We start from the raw sequence: 17,269 nt of genomic DNA on the forward strand, positions 1-17,269 counted from the left end.
AGTGAGATTGCTAGTTGGTTAATCAGTATCTGCTCCACGTTTGTTTGTTTGGTTAATCAGTATCTGCTCCACGTTTGTTTCTTTTCCCCCCTTATTCTGGTGCCTCCGACAGCAGCACCACACCTTTCTCCCTCTTTCCACCAATGTCACAGTAAATCTCATTCCCTTGGAATAAGCCCAAATCATGACAGTATAAATTTACTTGAATTTATGCCTTTTAGGCACTAGAATAATGTATCTGTATATTTCATAAGCATTTTCATCAAGAAGTAAAAATATATTTTCTGCCTAGAAATAGGATATGTAAAGGAAGACAAAGTAAAATGGCAATGTTCAATGGCTGTTTGCCTTTTACTTCTCAATTTTTTAATAACAGGAAATGTGTTCCAAGGAAGAAACCCACTTCTGTGATACTCTTTTCTGTACGAGGCCCCAGGCCTAGATCTCTCATTAACAGTGGGAATAAGGCGTGCTTTATGCTCTGCCACCCCCACCATGACACTTCTCCACTAGTGACAAGGATAATTTACTGGTTCCTGAGTTGATTCACAAACCTCTTGTAAACCTCTTGTAAGAATTAATGAGCTGGTGTTCTCAGAGCATGCACTCCTCCGATGAAGACTTCATATAAACAAAAAGTAGTCTTGCACTAATTACAGCTTGATGCTGTCTGCATGCCTCAAAATTTGATCTCTTTTGATATATGGTGGAAAGAGTAGGATAAACAATAATTTGCAGGGTACACTGTTTAAATTCTTCAACATTTCCTGACCCAAGACTTTTTCACCAAAATAAATGTGGAATTCACTTTCTTCCTACCTTTCACTATCAATGATGTATTGCAAATTTTTAAAAAATGAAAAATTATTCACAGAATAGTTCAAAAGTGAAGATAATTGAGAACAACCTATAATGAGAAGACTCCCTCCCATCTGTTCCCATACCTCTCTCTCCACCCCTTAGTTTTCCTGTGTAACTCTGGTATTTCTTTTTGCAAATATGTTATTAAATTTTTGCAAATTCATGTTGTTAAACATAAATATATACTGTAACACACCCCATTCTTACACAGAAAGGCACATGATACCCATATTTATATTTGCACCTCACTTTTTAAAAATTTACTTAGTATATTGGGAGCTCTTTCTACACTAGAACTTAGAGTTCCCTCAAGCTCTTTGTAATGCAAGTTTAGTTTATTTCTTTGTTCTAAAGAACCACAGATATAGATTCCCCATGTCTTCCTTTCCTGTATCTCCATTACCATTTCTTATTTGTTTAACTCGACAAATGCTTACTGACCTCCTTCCTCTATCCTGATCATTTTTTCTTCTACAGAGCTGTGCCAGAGTTCACATATGAAGCTAATACATAACCCTCCAGTTATGGACTGTAGTGATATAAAGGAAAGGGTAAAGCAGCATGATGAGGTTTTACCTTTTTATCAAAATTAGCACAGAAAGAGAAATTTTCTCCAAGAACATCTTTAAGAAACTTCAACATTCCTTTACTTTATAATTTCTTTCAGTCCCTACACTTGCCCAAATTTTTATTTTGAAAGATGGTAAGAATGCAAATGCAAATGATGGTCTTGGAAACTTGTTATTTCTCTGCAGATCAGGTAAGGGAGATAAAGTCAGTCTACATGTGTTTTTATACCTGTAGGGTAATGCAAGCTTGAGGTCAAGAATCTTCTTTTATAAGCAACTGACTAGTTAGAAGTAGGGCAGTGATTGGTAAATTATGAATTTTTGAGAACTAAATCAGTAGAGAAAGAAATAAAAATAAAAAAACCAAATTTCATAGTCAATCTATTTGATAACTTCTTCTAAAAATTTTTGTAATGATAATGTAAATACAAGAGGTGATTTGGAGTACTTTGTTTGACAATCTCTTTTTCCACTTGTATAATAATCCTCTATAGAAAACTGAACTTAATAATTCAATAGCCATGCATAATTTTGGATACATGATATATTTTCATTTGGAATGTACTTGACCCACTAGCCAATTGTGTACATACCTGATGAGCCAGTGATATCCATAGCCTTCAGATTTCTGCACTTGATGACGGTCAATGTCATACGTCCGGCAGTTGGCAAGTAACAAAGGGAGAACATGATTTCACCCAGATCTATACTTTCCTAGAATGGCAATTGGTAATGTTATCAATTTCAAACACCAGATACTGAAAACAAGATACAATTGAAGAGGATAAGGGAAAAATCACTTCAACAGGATATGTGAATGTCATTCTAAATTGTTTTATTAAGGATGCAGATAATAACTGCAAGAAAGCTGTTCTAAACAGAGTAAGAAAATTGAGTATCTTCCACCTGCTCATTTGACATCTCCACTTGTGTTTTTAATAGGAATCTCAAACTTAATATAGTCAAAACCAGACTGCTGATTCCACTCATTCCCATTCATCTTCTGGAACCAATTCCTCTGTCCAAAACTCAGCAAAGATGTCATCATTCACCCAGAGGCTGGAGCCAGAGCCCCGCAGTCGCTTTTATTCTTCTCTTTCCTCACCCCTACACTTCTAACCCACGTCTTGTCTACTCTGTCTGCAAAATAGTTCCCAAATCAGTGACGTCCTTTTCAGCTCTATTAATACCATTCAAGCCAGTATCGCTTCCTCTCAGGATTACATTATGAGTCTCTAAAACTGATCTATCTCAGAAGCAGTCAGTGTGATCCCTTATGAAATGCAAATCAAGTTATTTCACTCTCCTGCTTAAACCCATGTAAGGGCTCATAATTATACAGGAATAAAATTCAAACTCCTGCATATTAGTGGGGTAACTATAAATCTTGGTATATCTGAGAAATTCTGGGTGTATACCTATTGTCCTGGTGTAAGAACATCTCTTGCAATTCTTAAATATGTCTTTGATTTGGACAGTGCATCACAAGGTCACACATATAAGGCCCCGGGTGATTGGGATCCTACCTGTCATTCTAACTTTATTTCTTGCCTCCCTTCTTGTCTTACTCTGATATAGACTCAAAAGCCTCCCCCCCCGCCCCCTTTTTCTGTTACTCAAACAAATGCAGTTTGTTCCTGCTTTTGCCTGGTGCATTTTTTTTTTCTCATATGTCTTTCTCGCTACGCAGGACTCAGTTCAAACAATATCCCCTCAGTGAGGCATTCCCCCTTCCTATCCTGTGCTCACCTACTGAAGAGATCCTTCACATTTTTTTTTTCATAGCACTTATAATCATCAGTAATAATCTTTTAAGTTATTTTTTTGTTCCCCTGATTCCCATATATAAGGTCTAGGACAGCAGAGTTCTTATCTTTTTATTACTACATCCTACTGAAGTGCCTGGTACATGGCAGGCTCTCAGTGAATCTTTTTGAAGGAATGAAAAGCTTATTAGTTTAGATGGACAAAAACTGACCCACTTTGTATCAAATATGAATTTGAACTTTCCACAGTACTCTTCCATAGCTATATTTCCTCCCCATAGCTGCATAGATGGTGAACAAATGAAAATGAGTATGAACAATGCATATTGAGGATGCTTCTCAAAGAGCTGTTTCCAGGATTTAATCAAATAATTCCTGGTAAGACAATATGTGGGAGATTTAATTTGGCAGGAAATAAGTTGCTATGCACCCAGGCCCGTAGAATTAAGTTCCTCAAAATTCTTCATGACAAACTATTAACATTTATTGGACTTATCCTCACAGCTTAGATTCTGATTTATGTAATTCCTATATCTTTATTCATGGGCTAGAAGTAGTAGAATCTGCTAATTAAGAACATAAACTTTAGAGCCAATTAAACTTGTGTTTGACTCCTACTTTCTTTCTACTTCCTAGCTGTGAGATCCTAGGAAATTTAATTAAGCTTTGGATCTCTTCAAATGGAGGAAAATACCCACTCAGCCATGGTTTTAATCATTAAATGAGATAATGTAAATAGAGTCCAAGGTATTTAACACAGCATCTGGCATACGATGAAGGATGCTGTTTTATTCACGGTTGTATTGCCATCACACGAGCTGTACCTTATACAGATCGGGTGCTCAGTAAGTACTAGATAAATGAAAAAAAAATTAATTAAGGAAAGCAGTTATTATTTTTTAAGAACTTTAGAAAAAAATGTTTTAAAACAAAGATATATACAACTGGGTTTCTTCTGGGCTGTTGGATTGCTGCAAACCCAAAATAGTGAGCAAGATCCAACAGGAGAGGCTTGAGAAAAAAACAGAAAGAGTACAACCTCCTACTGAGGATTATTATTATTTTTTTAACAACAAGCCATTACTGAGTATTATTTGCTAGGTGTGCGGGTAGGAGCCACACATACCAAGATAGATGTGGCATGATTCTGTCCTTGAAAATCCCAGTCAAGAAGGAAAACAGTAGGCTATAAAAGGCTAATTAAATAAGTCTGGATCCTATTTTATCCGATGATTCTCTTCCCTTTTCTCTTTCTGTCTCTTTCCCAGTGTTTCTTTAGGCTGCGACAATGGAGTTTTCTCTGAAGTTTTCTATCTGGCAGACACCACCCCTCCCTTTCTCTCACTGTATTTCTCCTTCCAGGAACTATCAATAAAAGTAGGCATACTTTGTCACCAGCTGGTGAAAAAAATAAAGGGATCCCTTTATGAATGTAGAGAGCAGGTATCAAGTTCTACCAAGAAACGGTGGGGATGGCAATGGAGAAGCTAGGGAGGAAATAAGGGACATGATCTCAGAGACGAAGTGCTTAGCGTCCAAGAGGAATGTACCACATACAGACAAAAGTACATAGAGACAAGTAAAGGGATTAGTAAGTAAAACACATTTTTATGTGTGTGATTGATATGGTTTTACTTTTATACATGAAACAATCTGTGGAACTAATTTTTCTACTTCTCTAGATATATCACATGTTTACTGGTTGAAACTAAGAAAATTTACCATATTTGGTCCCATCTCTCAAAGGTCCTTTCTATCCAGCTGCAGCATAATTTTGACTATCTGTTATTAACAGCTATTGGTAAACATAAAGAAGTTAAACTGAGGAGCTGACCAAAGCACTAGCTTAAATAAATTGAAAGCAAAGAGCATGATTAAAGAAAATTCCCAGGCTCCTCTGTATGTATGACAGGATAGCTGGCTTTTTGCCTATTCTGGTAGTCAGAATTCTCCTTAAATATGTGAACTCCATGAGGTCAGGAGCTTTAATAAAACTGGAATGAACTGGGTGGTAAAGATTAATGTGTATTCTGTGTGCATAATAACTGCATATATACTTCATTAGACTTGATTTTTTTCCTTTAGGAGTGTGAATGTGAAAGAACTGAAATTGCATACTCTGAAAAGGGCAGAATACTCTCTAAGGTAAATACCAATATTCTATAACTTCTTAAATCTGGAAGCAATCTAAGAGATGATTATGAGACATGAACTTAATGAAGGTAAATGGCTGTATAACCTTTAAAAAGGTCCTATAACAAATGTAACAGCGGAACTCCAGATTCTGGCTATGGTTCTGTTAGCTAGTGTGTACTAACTCTTGGTAACCCCACTGAGTCTGTCCCTGTGTTGATGGCACAGCACCAAGGAGTGGGTTGAGTTTTAATTGCCACCTCTTATCTGCCTGAGATCACCGCTGATACATAGTCCCAACAGTATGAACCCCTTCCTGCACAGCAAAGAAACAGAAAATAAGTTAAAATGTCTCCGCACAAAGCTATATGGTGAAATTCTATTAAATAAGGAAACTACCTCATTTCTTACTCATTTACTATTTACTTATTCACGTACCCATTTTCTATTATTTTAGACAAAACTCTAACAAGAATGTTTACTTGGTAGATCAGTCTCCAGCAGGTCAAAACTCACAAGTGGAATGTAGAAATGGGGAAACTAACCAGTAGTCTGTCTCGCAGCAATAAATGATAGCTGGAAAGACACTACTCATACAAGAAAAAAACAAACGTTTAAAAAAGGATAACAATCTGGAATCCTTTTGTTTCAAGGGAAACTGATGCTAATAATATCTCACTGACTTAAAAACATCATTTTACTATAGGCTTCAACAGTAATTAATATTCAAAATTATAGCCTTTGAATTATTAAGCTTAGAAAAAATATTCTATATGTTCTGCTTAAGAAAGTAGATAAGCGTACACTATTTTTTGGAATTATTTTTATCCAAAATCCTTGAAATGCTTGAATTGGTCTTTCTGGGTTTTAGTTTCTTAAAATGAGAAAGGATTTGTGTTTCTGAAGTTTAATTATGGATGACCTCATTTATTTCAATTCTACATAAACACGAACTTCCCATATTAACCTTGGAAAAAACATTGTATCTTTGGGCAAATAATCACTTGAAACCTGCTTTAAGTCTAGCATACAGTGTTCTATAAAATTTCTTTCAAGTATAAAGACTGTTCTCATACACACTAATCTATTTGGTGGAATATTTGCAGAGACAGGCTTCTGAAAAAGTTAACACTGAGGCCGGCTCAGGGACTGTATATTTGATTTTTTCACCCTGGTTCCACAGACATAGAGCTGTATAGAGAAAGATCATTTTCTAATACTTGGCAATAGTTAACCTCATAAATCTCGTCAAAGTTATAAAGATTTTTCCATGTACCATCTCTCCAAATTAAAAATAAAAGTCATTGGAAAGCTAAGTTGATATATAGGTAGTTGCATTGCACGTTCTATTTCAGGACTGAGCTAATAGTAAGACTGAATTATAGCAACTGAGTACAGAGCTGGAGAGGAAGCAGACTGAAGGCTTGATAACTATAGCGTGTTCTAACCAAGGGAAGAACTCCTGAAGGGCATTAAACATCACATTAGGATTTGAGAGCCAAAAGACGTGGGACTGGCAGAGAAGAAGAGGAATAATATTGAATGTACTATGATTAATATTTACAAATACAAGTGGCAGTTTATGTTGAGAAATAAGGAGTTTGGTGACATGTGGGAAGAGTTAAGGCTCTATGTAGTTTATTCGGTGACTCCTATGGGTAATAGGGATCTAAAGGTATTGGTAATATAAAAGAGTGGGAGCTTAGCAGAATGAAAAGGGCATGTAGGTTCCCAGATCAGAAAAGCCAGAGTTAAAATCTTACATCTCCCATGTATTAGTTGGTAATGAAAATGATATTTGGAAACCATTTCTTTGTTCTGAGTAGGCTAGAGTAGGATGAAAAAAGGAGGGGCTGGGGTGCCTAGGTGACACATTGGGTTGAGCTTGGACACTTGGTTTCAGCTCAGTTTGTGATCTCAGTGTCCTTAGATCTCAGAGTCCGTTTCTGCACTCAGCAAGGAGTCTACTTACGACTCTCTCTCCCTCTACCCTCCCCCAACTCTTTCCCTCTCTCAAATAAATGAATAAATCTCTAAAAAAAGGGGGGGCATTAAACAGGTATGTGAAAGTGTTGGCAGAAGAAAGGTTTGAATTCAGAGATATATTAGAAAGTAAGAATCATTAAGACTTAAAAAAAACCTTTAAACAAGCAATTTGTTACCATGGTGACAGCAGTCATCACATCCACTTAGCACCCTAAATGCTGCCTGCCTTCCACATTTCCTGGTTGGTAAGAAAACGGATAGTTTTCCTCACACTGTTAAACAATGTGTTACCGGATCAAATGAGCATCTTCATTAAATTACTAGTCTTTCATTTGCCTGCTCACAAAACGAAGCTACAGTGCAATGCAGACCCAGAGTGGGTCTACTGCATTCAAACTACTAGAAAGTATCTATTTCTCTGTGACTCACATCACCCCTCCACCTGAGAAAATCATGGAATTTAACCTTGGACAATCCACTTAACCTCACTTGACCTCAGTTTCTTTGGTATAACATGAGGGTGTCCAAAGAGATGAACTAATTTATTTTCCAGCTCTAAAATTTTGTAATTTTAAGTACTGGTAAAATGAGTACTACATAGTATATACAGTTCAAGCATGTTCAGGAATATATGGATAGGCCCTTTTAACCCTTGCTTGCTATAGACCAAGCAGAGCCTCATTAGAAAGACCAAGGTCCAACCATGACCAGAAGGCAAAGAGAGACCAATGATGTAGGATAATTTAAATGGCAACACACTGCTTTTTTCTAAATGACCCCTCCTTGGAGTGCCTGGATGGCTCAGTTGGTTCAGTGTTTCTGCCTTCTACTCAGGTCATGATCTTGGGGTCCCGGGATTGAGCCCCACATCAAGCTCCCTGCTCAATGGGGAGTCTGCTTCTCCCTCTCCCTCTGATCCTCCATCCCGCTCAAGCTCTCTCTTTCTCTTGATCTCAAATTAAAAAAAAATAATAATAAATGACCCCTCCTCAGGAATACGTAGATCAACCCTGATTTTTATTGCAAACAGGATGAGATCCATTTTCATAGTTATAACAATTACCTGGAAGGGTTGCATTTAAATTATAAAGGGATGATATACAAAGCTAATATAAGTATGAATCCAGTCAGACACAGTAGATGTTGAACAAAAATTGTATTTCTTTTCTTGTTTACAACAATTTTTCTAGGGTCAGTGACTGGTATAAGTTTGATGCTCAATAAAAAAAAATGTGCCGAATGAATAAATCATAAAAGCATCAGGCCAGGTCATGACTTCAGTGGCAGCAGGACATCTACTGTTTGAAGGACTGAAGGCTACTCACTAACCAGGGAGAAAGGACACTGTTTATGGGTGTTGTGGGCTCTGAGTGGAGGCCCCTGGAACTGTGCAAGGGCATGTCTATGTATGGCAGACCTGGGAGTATAATGGTTGTAATAGTTTTGAGCCACCTAAAGATACAGTAAAGGTTTGGGGATCTTAAGTAAGAGGATACTTATCTTTTGGTTTTTACTGAACGTTATTTCTTCATAGATCCCAGTATTCTAGTGTGATCTTGAATTTTGTTTGCTGTAATTATATGGTGTATTGAAATTTCAGAATCAGATGTATCCTTAAGGTGTAAAAATTGCATTTTTCCTTGCACATCTGGGCATTTACACCAAACAAGCAGTCTGGTGTCTCTGGGAGGCAAAGAAGGAATACTGGTAGAATACAATTAGGAAATGTAATTAACATTAAAATCTTCTCCAGTTTCTAGCTTATTTTCTTCCTTTTCTTTCAAAGAACCACAATTTTCACACAATACTTCCTTCCTGCCCTTCCTCCTTCTCCTAGTGATTGTGATTAAACAAGATTTCACTATGTTCAATGAGAGTGGGGGAAGGAACGGGCAAAGGAGGGTTCTCCACACTGGGAACCACACAACACCTATTTCGACTCCTGGACTTTCACATACATTTTCATTATTGATTCTTTCCTACCATCTCCACTTGAAGACAGAGAAGGTTGCTCACTAGGTGTCCTTTAGCAGGACCTGCTTGTATTTCTGCAGGAAATAAAGAACACACTTTTCAGTAAGTGTATAATATTAAGCATTGTGCTTGGCCATGGAACAAAGTCCAGGGGAAACTTTGCTGAAGTCAGGCAGAAAGGGGACAGAGAACATAGCATTGTTGGAGATGGGATGATTACAACCCCCCACTGAGCAGTAAGAGATCAATAGCCACAACTCAGAGCTACCATTGCCAGTGACACTATTTAATAGTGCCGTGTTTCTGCTCAGTGGGAAAAGCATTTTCCGTTCCCAATCCCGGTGGGAAATAACTCTGCCTGCCAGATGACTTAGCTTTTATCCTATCAACACAGCCTCAGACCCAGCCACTAGGAGGGACAAAATGCTGAAGCCACAGAGAAGAGATGAGGCCTTGGAATAGTCTTTTAACGGACTTACCAAATGAAGTTTCCTAACTATTGGTGCAATGACCAGCCTGAACCAGAGGAGATAGCCCAGTGTAGACACTGGGATAAGAGCAGTCTGGGCATAAGAAGATGATACAAATATAATAAGAACTCTTCCCTCTGTAATGCCGATTAAGAGACACCTTAAACTTCTTGGTGAGAGGAACTGGAGACTGATTCTCAAATCTTAATCACTCTTGTAGATAGTGGCATAGAAACTTGCATAGTACACTATGCAGCTCTCCTTGGAGTATTTGAAGCTTTTAAATAACCTTCGTAAAATTCCTCATCAGAAATATCCCTTTCAAGGACGCCTGGGTGGCTCAGTAGTTTAAAGTAGTTTAAGCCTCTGCCTTCAGCTCGGGTCATGATCTCAAGGTCCTGGGATCGAGCCCCACATTGGGCTCTCTGCTCAGCAGGGAGCCTGCTTCCTCCTCTCTCTCTGCCTGCCTCTCTGCCTACTTGTGATCTCTGTCTGTCAAATAAATAAATAAAATCTTAAAAAAAAAAAAGAAAGAAATATCCCTTTCAGTACGGATGTACATAGAACACTTGGACTGGATGAGCGTGGTTTCACCATTTTAGAGTCTACCTTAAATTATTTTATACAGTTTTATCCCTGCTGTGTACTGACTTGTTATGATTTCCAATCCACGTATTCAGACACCTGGGTGGTTCAGTTGGTTAAGTGACTGCCTTCAGCCCAGGTCATGATCCTGGAATCCCAAGATCTAGTCCTGCATCAGACTCCCTGCTGAGCAGGGAGTCGTCTTCTCCCTCTGACCCTATCCCTTTCATGCTCTCTCTTTCACTCATTCTCACTCTCTCTCTAATCAATAAATGAAATCTTAAAAACAAACAAACAAACATGTTTTGAAAGCTTGCTTTGGACAACATTGTTTGTGGTTTGGACTTGTTTTTTTGAAATTTTCTGAAATTTTTGTGCAGTTAGATATTAAAACTTTCTTACCAAATTCTTACACATGAATAGAAGATCATTACATTATTGATATCAGAGTAATGGCAGGGTGTCCATCAAGTGATGGACCTTAAAACTTTAAAAGCCATTATGCTGAGTGAAATAAGTCAAGCAGAGAGAGTCAGTTATCATATGGTTTCACTTATTTGGGGAGCATAACAAATAGCATGGAGGACAAGGGGCATTAGAGAGGAGAAGGGAATTTGGGTAAATTGGAAGAGGATGTGAACCATGAGAGACTATGGACTCTGAAAAACAATCTGAGGGGTTTGAAGTGACGGGGGGGGGGTGGGAGGTTGGGGTACCAGGGGGTGGGTATTATAGAGGGCACGGCTTGCATGGAGCACTGGGTGTGGTGAAAAAATAATGAATAATGTTTTTCTGAAAATAAATAAATTGGAAAAAAAAACATTCAAAAAAAATAAAGCATTTTCAATTAAAAAAAAAAAAACAAAAAACTTTAAAAGCCAAAATTTGACCCGTAACTTGAGAGTTTTTGGTCTGGGCAAGTTTACTCTTTGTTGATCTAAATAGCTGTCTGTAGATTTTGAAACACCTACCCCTGCCATGGCCAGGCTACTCTTGGCAGTGCTGTGGAACTGTGCAGCAGTCTCAGGACAAGAAGGGACACGTGCTCCTGCCTTGGCAAATCTACTCACCCCAGGCAGCGAGGCAAGTGGTGTCCCTTGAGTAAATAACCTCCCGAGCAGCCCATCTCGTCTGCAGTACTGGTGTGGTCCCCTGCCAGCTACACCCTCCCAGCTCCTACTAGGCCAGCAGGTGATACCCACATTTCAGCTGGAAACTCTACCGAGAACGAAATTGTTAAAAGGAATACCTCAACTAAATGTGGACTTTATTTCATTCATTTCCTCTTGGCCTGAAACAATAGTGTAATTAATCTATTATTGGCTTGGTATCTCTTTATTGGCATACTAAAAGACATTATCCTGTATGCTGTTTGTTTGTGGAATATGATTATACACTATAATTCCTAGAGTGAACCCATGTTAAACAAATTAGTGGCAAAGACAGTCTAGTCTTTGAGCATGATATGCCATGAACCAAACAACCTCTGCTCCTCAGTGTCCATCCTCCATATAGTAGTCAGAGATCTTATCGATGTGAAGTGACACCGTGGCTCACTTCTGATCAAAAGCCACCAATGGTCTCACAAGTCACTCAGAGTAAAACTAAAAGCTCTTTCTATGGCACATAGCATTTCGTTCATTGGACACACTACATATTCCCTTCAGTATTACCTGCCTTTCTTTTCTAGAAAGTAGGCCTTATGCACTGGGGACAGATTCTGCTCTAAGATATCCAGAAGAGTGCCTGGTAAATAGGAGAACTAAATGGAGTTAGTTGAATTGATGGGTTTAAGATCCCTATTCTGTAGGTGGGCATAGCAGAGAACTAGCCTCTGTTACAGACTCTTCTTTTTAAAAAAGATTTATTGATTTACTTTGAAAGAGAGAGAGAGAGAGAAGGTGTGTGCACGTGTACAAGTTGGGGTAGGGGCAGAGGGAGAGAATCCTTCAAGCTGACTCCCTGCTGAGTGTGGAGCCCTGTGGGGGCTTGATCTCACAACCCATAAGATCATGACCTGAACCTAAACCAGGAGCTGGACACTCAACTGACTGAGTCACCCAGGTGTCCCTACAAAATGTTCTTTTATCCATTATTTTCTCTGGATCTGGATGGCCAATATATCACACTTGTGACTCTATGCATAATTAGACTGTAGTTAAATATTTGCAGCCTATTTGCTTTGACAAAAACCTGACTGGGCATAATTTTCTGTTTCTGGTTATTGGCTCTCTTGTAGACTGGTATTTGATAAGTACCTGTACTTGTAAAGCATCCCTTTACTTACCATGGGGGGTCAGATTGTACATAGAGCACTTAAAAATTTAAAAGCACTCCAAAGACATGAATAAAATTGATATTCAGTCAGTAAGATCTTTGGTTTAGTGAATTAAATTTATAGAAAGACTGAATGAAATATAAGCCATGGCATAGTCTCTTATAACATTGTCATATTTTATTCAAGTTCAAGGTTGAAGAAATGAGTAAAGAAAAAGTGTCTCATTCATTTTAAAGAAAATACAAAGGTGATTCATTTAGGAAATTTAATTATTAGGGTAAGAAATTTAAAACATGGAAGACACTGGGATATTAGAAATCAAGTAGATAAAAATGGCTGTGTGCAAGAGTATAGCATGTTGGTGATAAATAACACTTGGCAACTTTTATAAGAAGTTCATATTTATTATCTCCTTTTATTTTCAAAATATTCCTGTGGGGTTGATATTATTATAAGCTTTTTTTTGTGGATGAGGAAACAAGTTCAGAAATGTGAAGCAAGTTACCCAAAGTTTTGGAACCAGAAGGGAGCAGACCCAGGTTTCCAGTGAAACTAGACTCATTTCATTCAGTTCCTGTAGATTTCTACTTCCCTCTGTGACTTTCCCCAGCAGAAACAGTGTTTCAGATTTTACTAGTCAGGACAAGAAATTTTAAATTGTTTTCATGGTCTTAGATTTCAAAGCTAGTAGATGAAGTGCTATGTTTCTTTGAAAAAATTCTTTAGAAACTAGAAAATCAGTGACTTAATTTACAGGAAATTTTAATGCAGTCTATTAGAAAGAAGGAGGAGAATATTTTGAATGTTCACATTTAAAAGTCAACTGCATATTCCCTTCACTATGTAAGAGCATGTTAATAATAAACTAAGTGCAAGAAAGGGACAACTTTAACTCATGGTACTTTTAGACTATACCGAACTCCTAAAATTTGCAACAGATGTTGCTAGCATGTTCTGGGGCTGAAGAGCTTCTCCTTATCGGCTGCAAGTTCCAAATATTAAAATACAGTGGGAAAATGATAAAATTCGATTATACCCCAAATACAGATTTTTCACTAATTATGTTTGAGAGGAAAAATTGTCTAGAAATTTCCTGAACATTGATTCCAACTGTTCTTTTAAATAAGGCCAAGAGAGTCATTATTTAATTCTCCATGCATTTTGATACAAGTTGTTAACAAGGTAGATTTGATAGTATTATATATTTTAAAGGCCTTAAACTCATATTTTTTTCATAAGTATATTAAAACTTCCTTTAATTCAAATTATGTAAGTATTTTGAGATTTCAATCCTGTAAGCTGAAAATTGAACTTCCAGGTTAAAAAAAATTCAATTTCAATTCTTTTTATTTCCTATTAGTATATTCCAAACATGTTAACACTCCAATATAATTCAAGACAAGGAACACTGAACTAAGAGTTAAAGATTTAAAATCTAGTTCTGGATCTTCTGTTAATCAGCTGGGTGAGCATAAGTGATTTTTTTTTTTTTTAAACATTCCAAGACTTCATTTTCTAAACTATAAAATTAAAGGACAACATTTGAACACTCTAGCAATTCTAAAATAATATGACCACATGATCTGGACATGAGTGTTCTTGAAACCCTACTCCAAACATACTCTAGAATTTTAAAATTAATATGAAAAGACTTCTGACCTATTACAAGTCTCATGCATTTTACCCTGAGAAAAAGATCACAGGCCAATATTTAAATGTATTGATTTAATCTGTATATAATTCTCCCAACTTAGGTATTTTATTAGAAACCTAAAAGCAACAAACTGGAGAGGTAAGGAGTTCAAGAAGCATTTATACCTTTAATGGAGATGAAACAGTGTAATAGAAGAGCGATGGACAGAAATAAAAATCTGCTTTTTAAATTTACTATGCTAACTAATGGTCATAAAGATCACCACTCTTAAGAAAAGGTTAAATTATTCAGTACATTTTACTTAAAAACCAGGGACATGCGTAGTGTTTTATGAAAGTTTCTATTTTGAATTTTTTTAATAAAGAACTTGGGCACATAAGCATGTTTGAAACCTATAATATTAACAAAGACTTTTCCAGATGACTCTAAATAAATGATCTAATATTCCTGTCTAAAATCTTGATTTTTTAGAGGTGGAAGTTCTGACTTTTTCAATTGTGATGAAATGTGAAATTCCATTTTAAGGAGTTCCTTCGAAATTCTCTGTGTATAAAGATTAGAGGATTTTAGCCATTTTCTCACTTTCTGTGGCTGAAGGCTTTGTCTTACAATCAAGCTTTTAAAGGACTAAAGGTAGTGAACACACAGAATATATCAGACACATGGCAAAGTCCAAGAAGGTTATAGGAAATTAAATTATTTGCAATCAGGAATTTTTTGTTGTTCTTTTTTTTTCCTTTAGGTTGTCAGAGATCCAGGAGGAAAGAGATCGCACAAAAAACTAGACTAATTCCAGAAGGCTTAATGAATGGACTATCTAGAGATGTGAGCAGAGGAAGGTAAGCCACAAAAGAGGGTACAGCACTGGACCCTCGTAACAGGGGAGGTTGTGATGACCCCTAGGTCTGAAAGGACAAGGGTAGGGGGACAGCTACCCAGACTCAGAAGGAAAAAGTGGTGAAAAGAAAAGGCTGCTTTGAGAGGAACTGTGCCCTCAGGTGAAGGACATTGTGAGCCCGAGACTATCTCTCAGAGAAAGATGAGAGAATCCTTTTCCAAATGACATTCTCCTCCTGCCCTAACATCTCTTGACAGAATTCCGAGAACAGTGTCTGTGGGCATAACTGAGGTACCAGATAGCAAGGAGGATGGAAGAGAGTGAACCTGAAGGGACATGCGGAGCTTATCTAGCATCTTTAGCTCCCGAAGTTTGATCAGATGCACTTAATAAGCCCATGTAGAGGTTGGTCAAGGAACAAAGAGGAAGAGTGCCTGGTGTAAAAGGAAGAGTCAGGTTAGGTTACAGATGAGGGGCATGCAGTGTGACATTAGGAGTATATACTTCATAAAAAAATTATATACTCACTGAATCACAGTATACAGTAACTAATAAGCTTCATAAAAAATTATATACTCACTGAATCACAGTATACAGTAACTAATAAGGTTTAAATAAACTCTTGCACAAAACTTTCCACACTACATAGAAAAACATACCACCTAAAACTATCTCCTACCGTAATAATAGGACATACCATTTTTTTAACACCGAGGTCTTTATTCCTGTTTAATACGTAAGCCACATCAACAACAACCGAAACCATATCCTTATGATAGCATTCTGTAATACTTCTTGGCAGCTAACATACAGTAAGCATTGATGAATGCCTGACTCTCCTTAGCATTTATCTTATTTACTCTATTCAACAAACTAGGGGTTTGCCTTCTCATAATCCCTGTTTTACAGATAAGGTAATTAAGGTTCAGAGAGATTTTCTAACTTGCTCAAAGCCATAGAGAGAAGTGACACAGCAGGGAGGCAAAGCTTGTTAGTTTGTCCCAGAGCCTTAAGTTCTCAGTGATTAGGCTGCAGGGCTGCCAACAGTAGCCAGATGGGGAGAGGGTGAGCAGGGATGAGGGAGGCAAAGGGGAAGCAGGGAGAGGGAGAGACCCCAGGGTGATAGAGAAATTAGAGGGCATTATATATAATCTTTACAAGTCAAGCAAGGTAGGAATTTAAATTGGAAATTATGTGGATGCAATGAATTTAGGCAAAAAAAAAAAAAAATCTTCCTTTTTGAATAACCCCAAATATTATGACTAAAATATGGTCAGGTATCAATTTTTGACTATTTTTCAGTGACTCAGAAGACCTTACTGTGCTTACCCAACAATTCTCTAAAAAGTGTGGCTTCAGTGTTGAATTAAGACTAAAACAATTTAAGTTTTAGATATGCATTAACTTTTTTTTGTTTGTTTTTGTGAAACATAATGCTGTAACCAGTATTACAGGAATCTACTACTTAACCTGATAATAAAGGGCTAATTTAATTGTTGTGGGCTATTTTAAAACTAATTTGCCATCAATCTTTCATGTGAAATACAAAGGCAGTCAAAACACATGGAACGGGGCGCCTGGGTGGCTCAGTGGGTTAAGCCGCTGCCTTCGGCTCAGGTCATGATCTCAGGGTCCTGGGATCGAGTCCCGCATCGGGCTCTCTGCTCAGCGGGGAGCCTGCTTCCTCCTCTCTCTCTCTCTGCCTCTCTGCCTACTTGTGATCTCTCTCTGTCAAATGAATAAATAAAATCTTAAAAAACAAAACAAAACAAAAAAAACCATGGAACACTGAAGCCCTGTTCTCTAAACGTACATAGATGAGATTTAACTTTCAAAATAATATAAAAAACTATGGTAATTTATTAAATACCAAATATTTATGAGACAAAGTTCCTTATTTTTTTCCCCCTTTTCTTCCTTTTGCCCTTCCCTCCACTCCCTTCCCCTCTGGCAACTACTAGTGGTTTAGTTGTTGGTTTAGTGGTTTAGTTGTTAGTTGTTTGTTTTGTGGAGACAAAGTCGCTTAACAGTCCGCTTGAGTTGAGCAGGAGCTGAAGCCAAGGAAAAAACCACACTTTGAGAAGCTGCATAATCTTTGGGTAGTTTATGATAGTCTCTATTATTTTGAACTTAATTTTAATTTGATTTTATATTG

General features: G+C 37.4%; 1 protein-coding gene across 2 annotated transcripts in view; it reads right to left on the reverse strand.

The window, feature by feature from the left end:
- SYT10 (synaptotagmin 10) overlaps positions 1-17,269 on the reverse strand; it is a 67,279-nt gene that overhangs the window by 7,917 nt on the left and 42,093 nt on the right. For both annotated transcript variants that reach the window (XM_044227978.1, XM_044227977.1), the window contains exon 4: positions 2,024-2,144. In XM_044227978.1, the coding sequence (XP_044083913.1) occupies positions 2,024-2,144 (121 nt within the window). The remainder of the gene's footprint in view (positions 1-2,023; positions 2,145-17,269) is intronic.

Source organism: Neovison vison, chromosome 12, assembly GCF_020171115.1.
Source record: "Neovison vison isolate M4711 chromosome 12, ASM_NN_V1, whole genome shotgun sequence".
NCBI classification, from domain to species: domain Eukaryota; kingdom Metazoa; phylum Chordata; class Mammalia; order Carnivora; family Mustelidae; genus Neogale; species Neogale vison.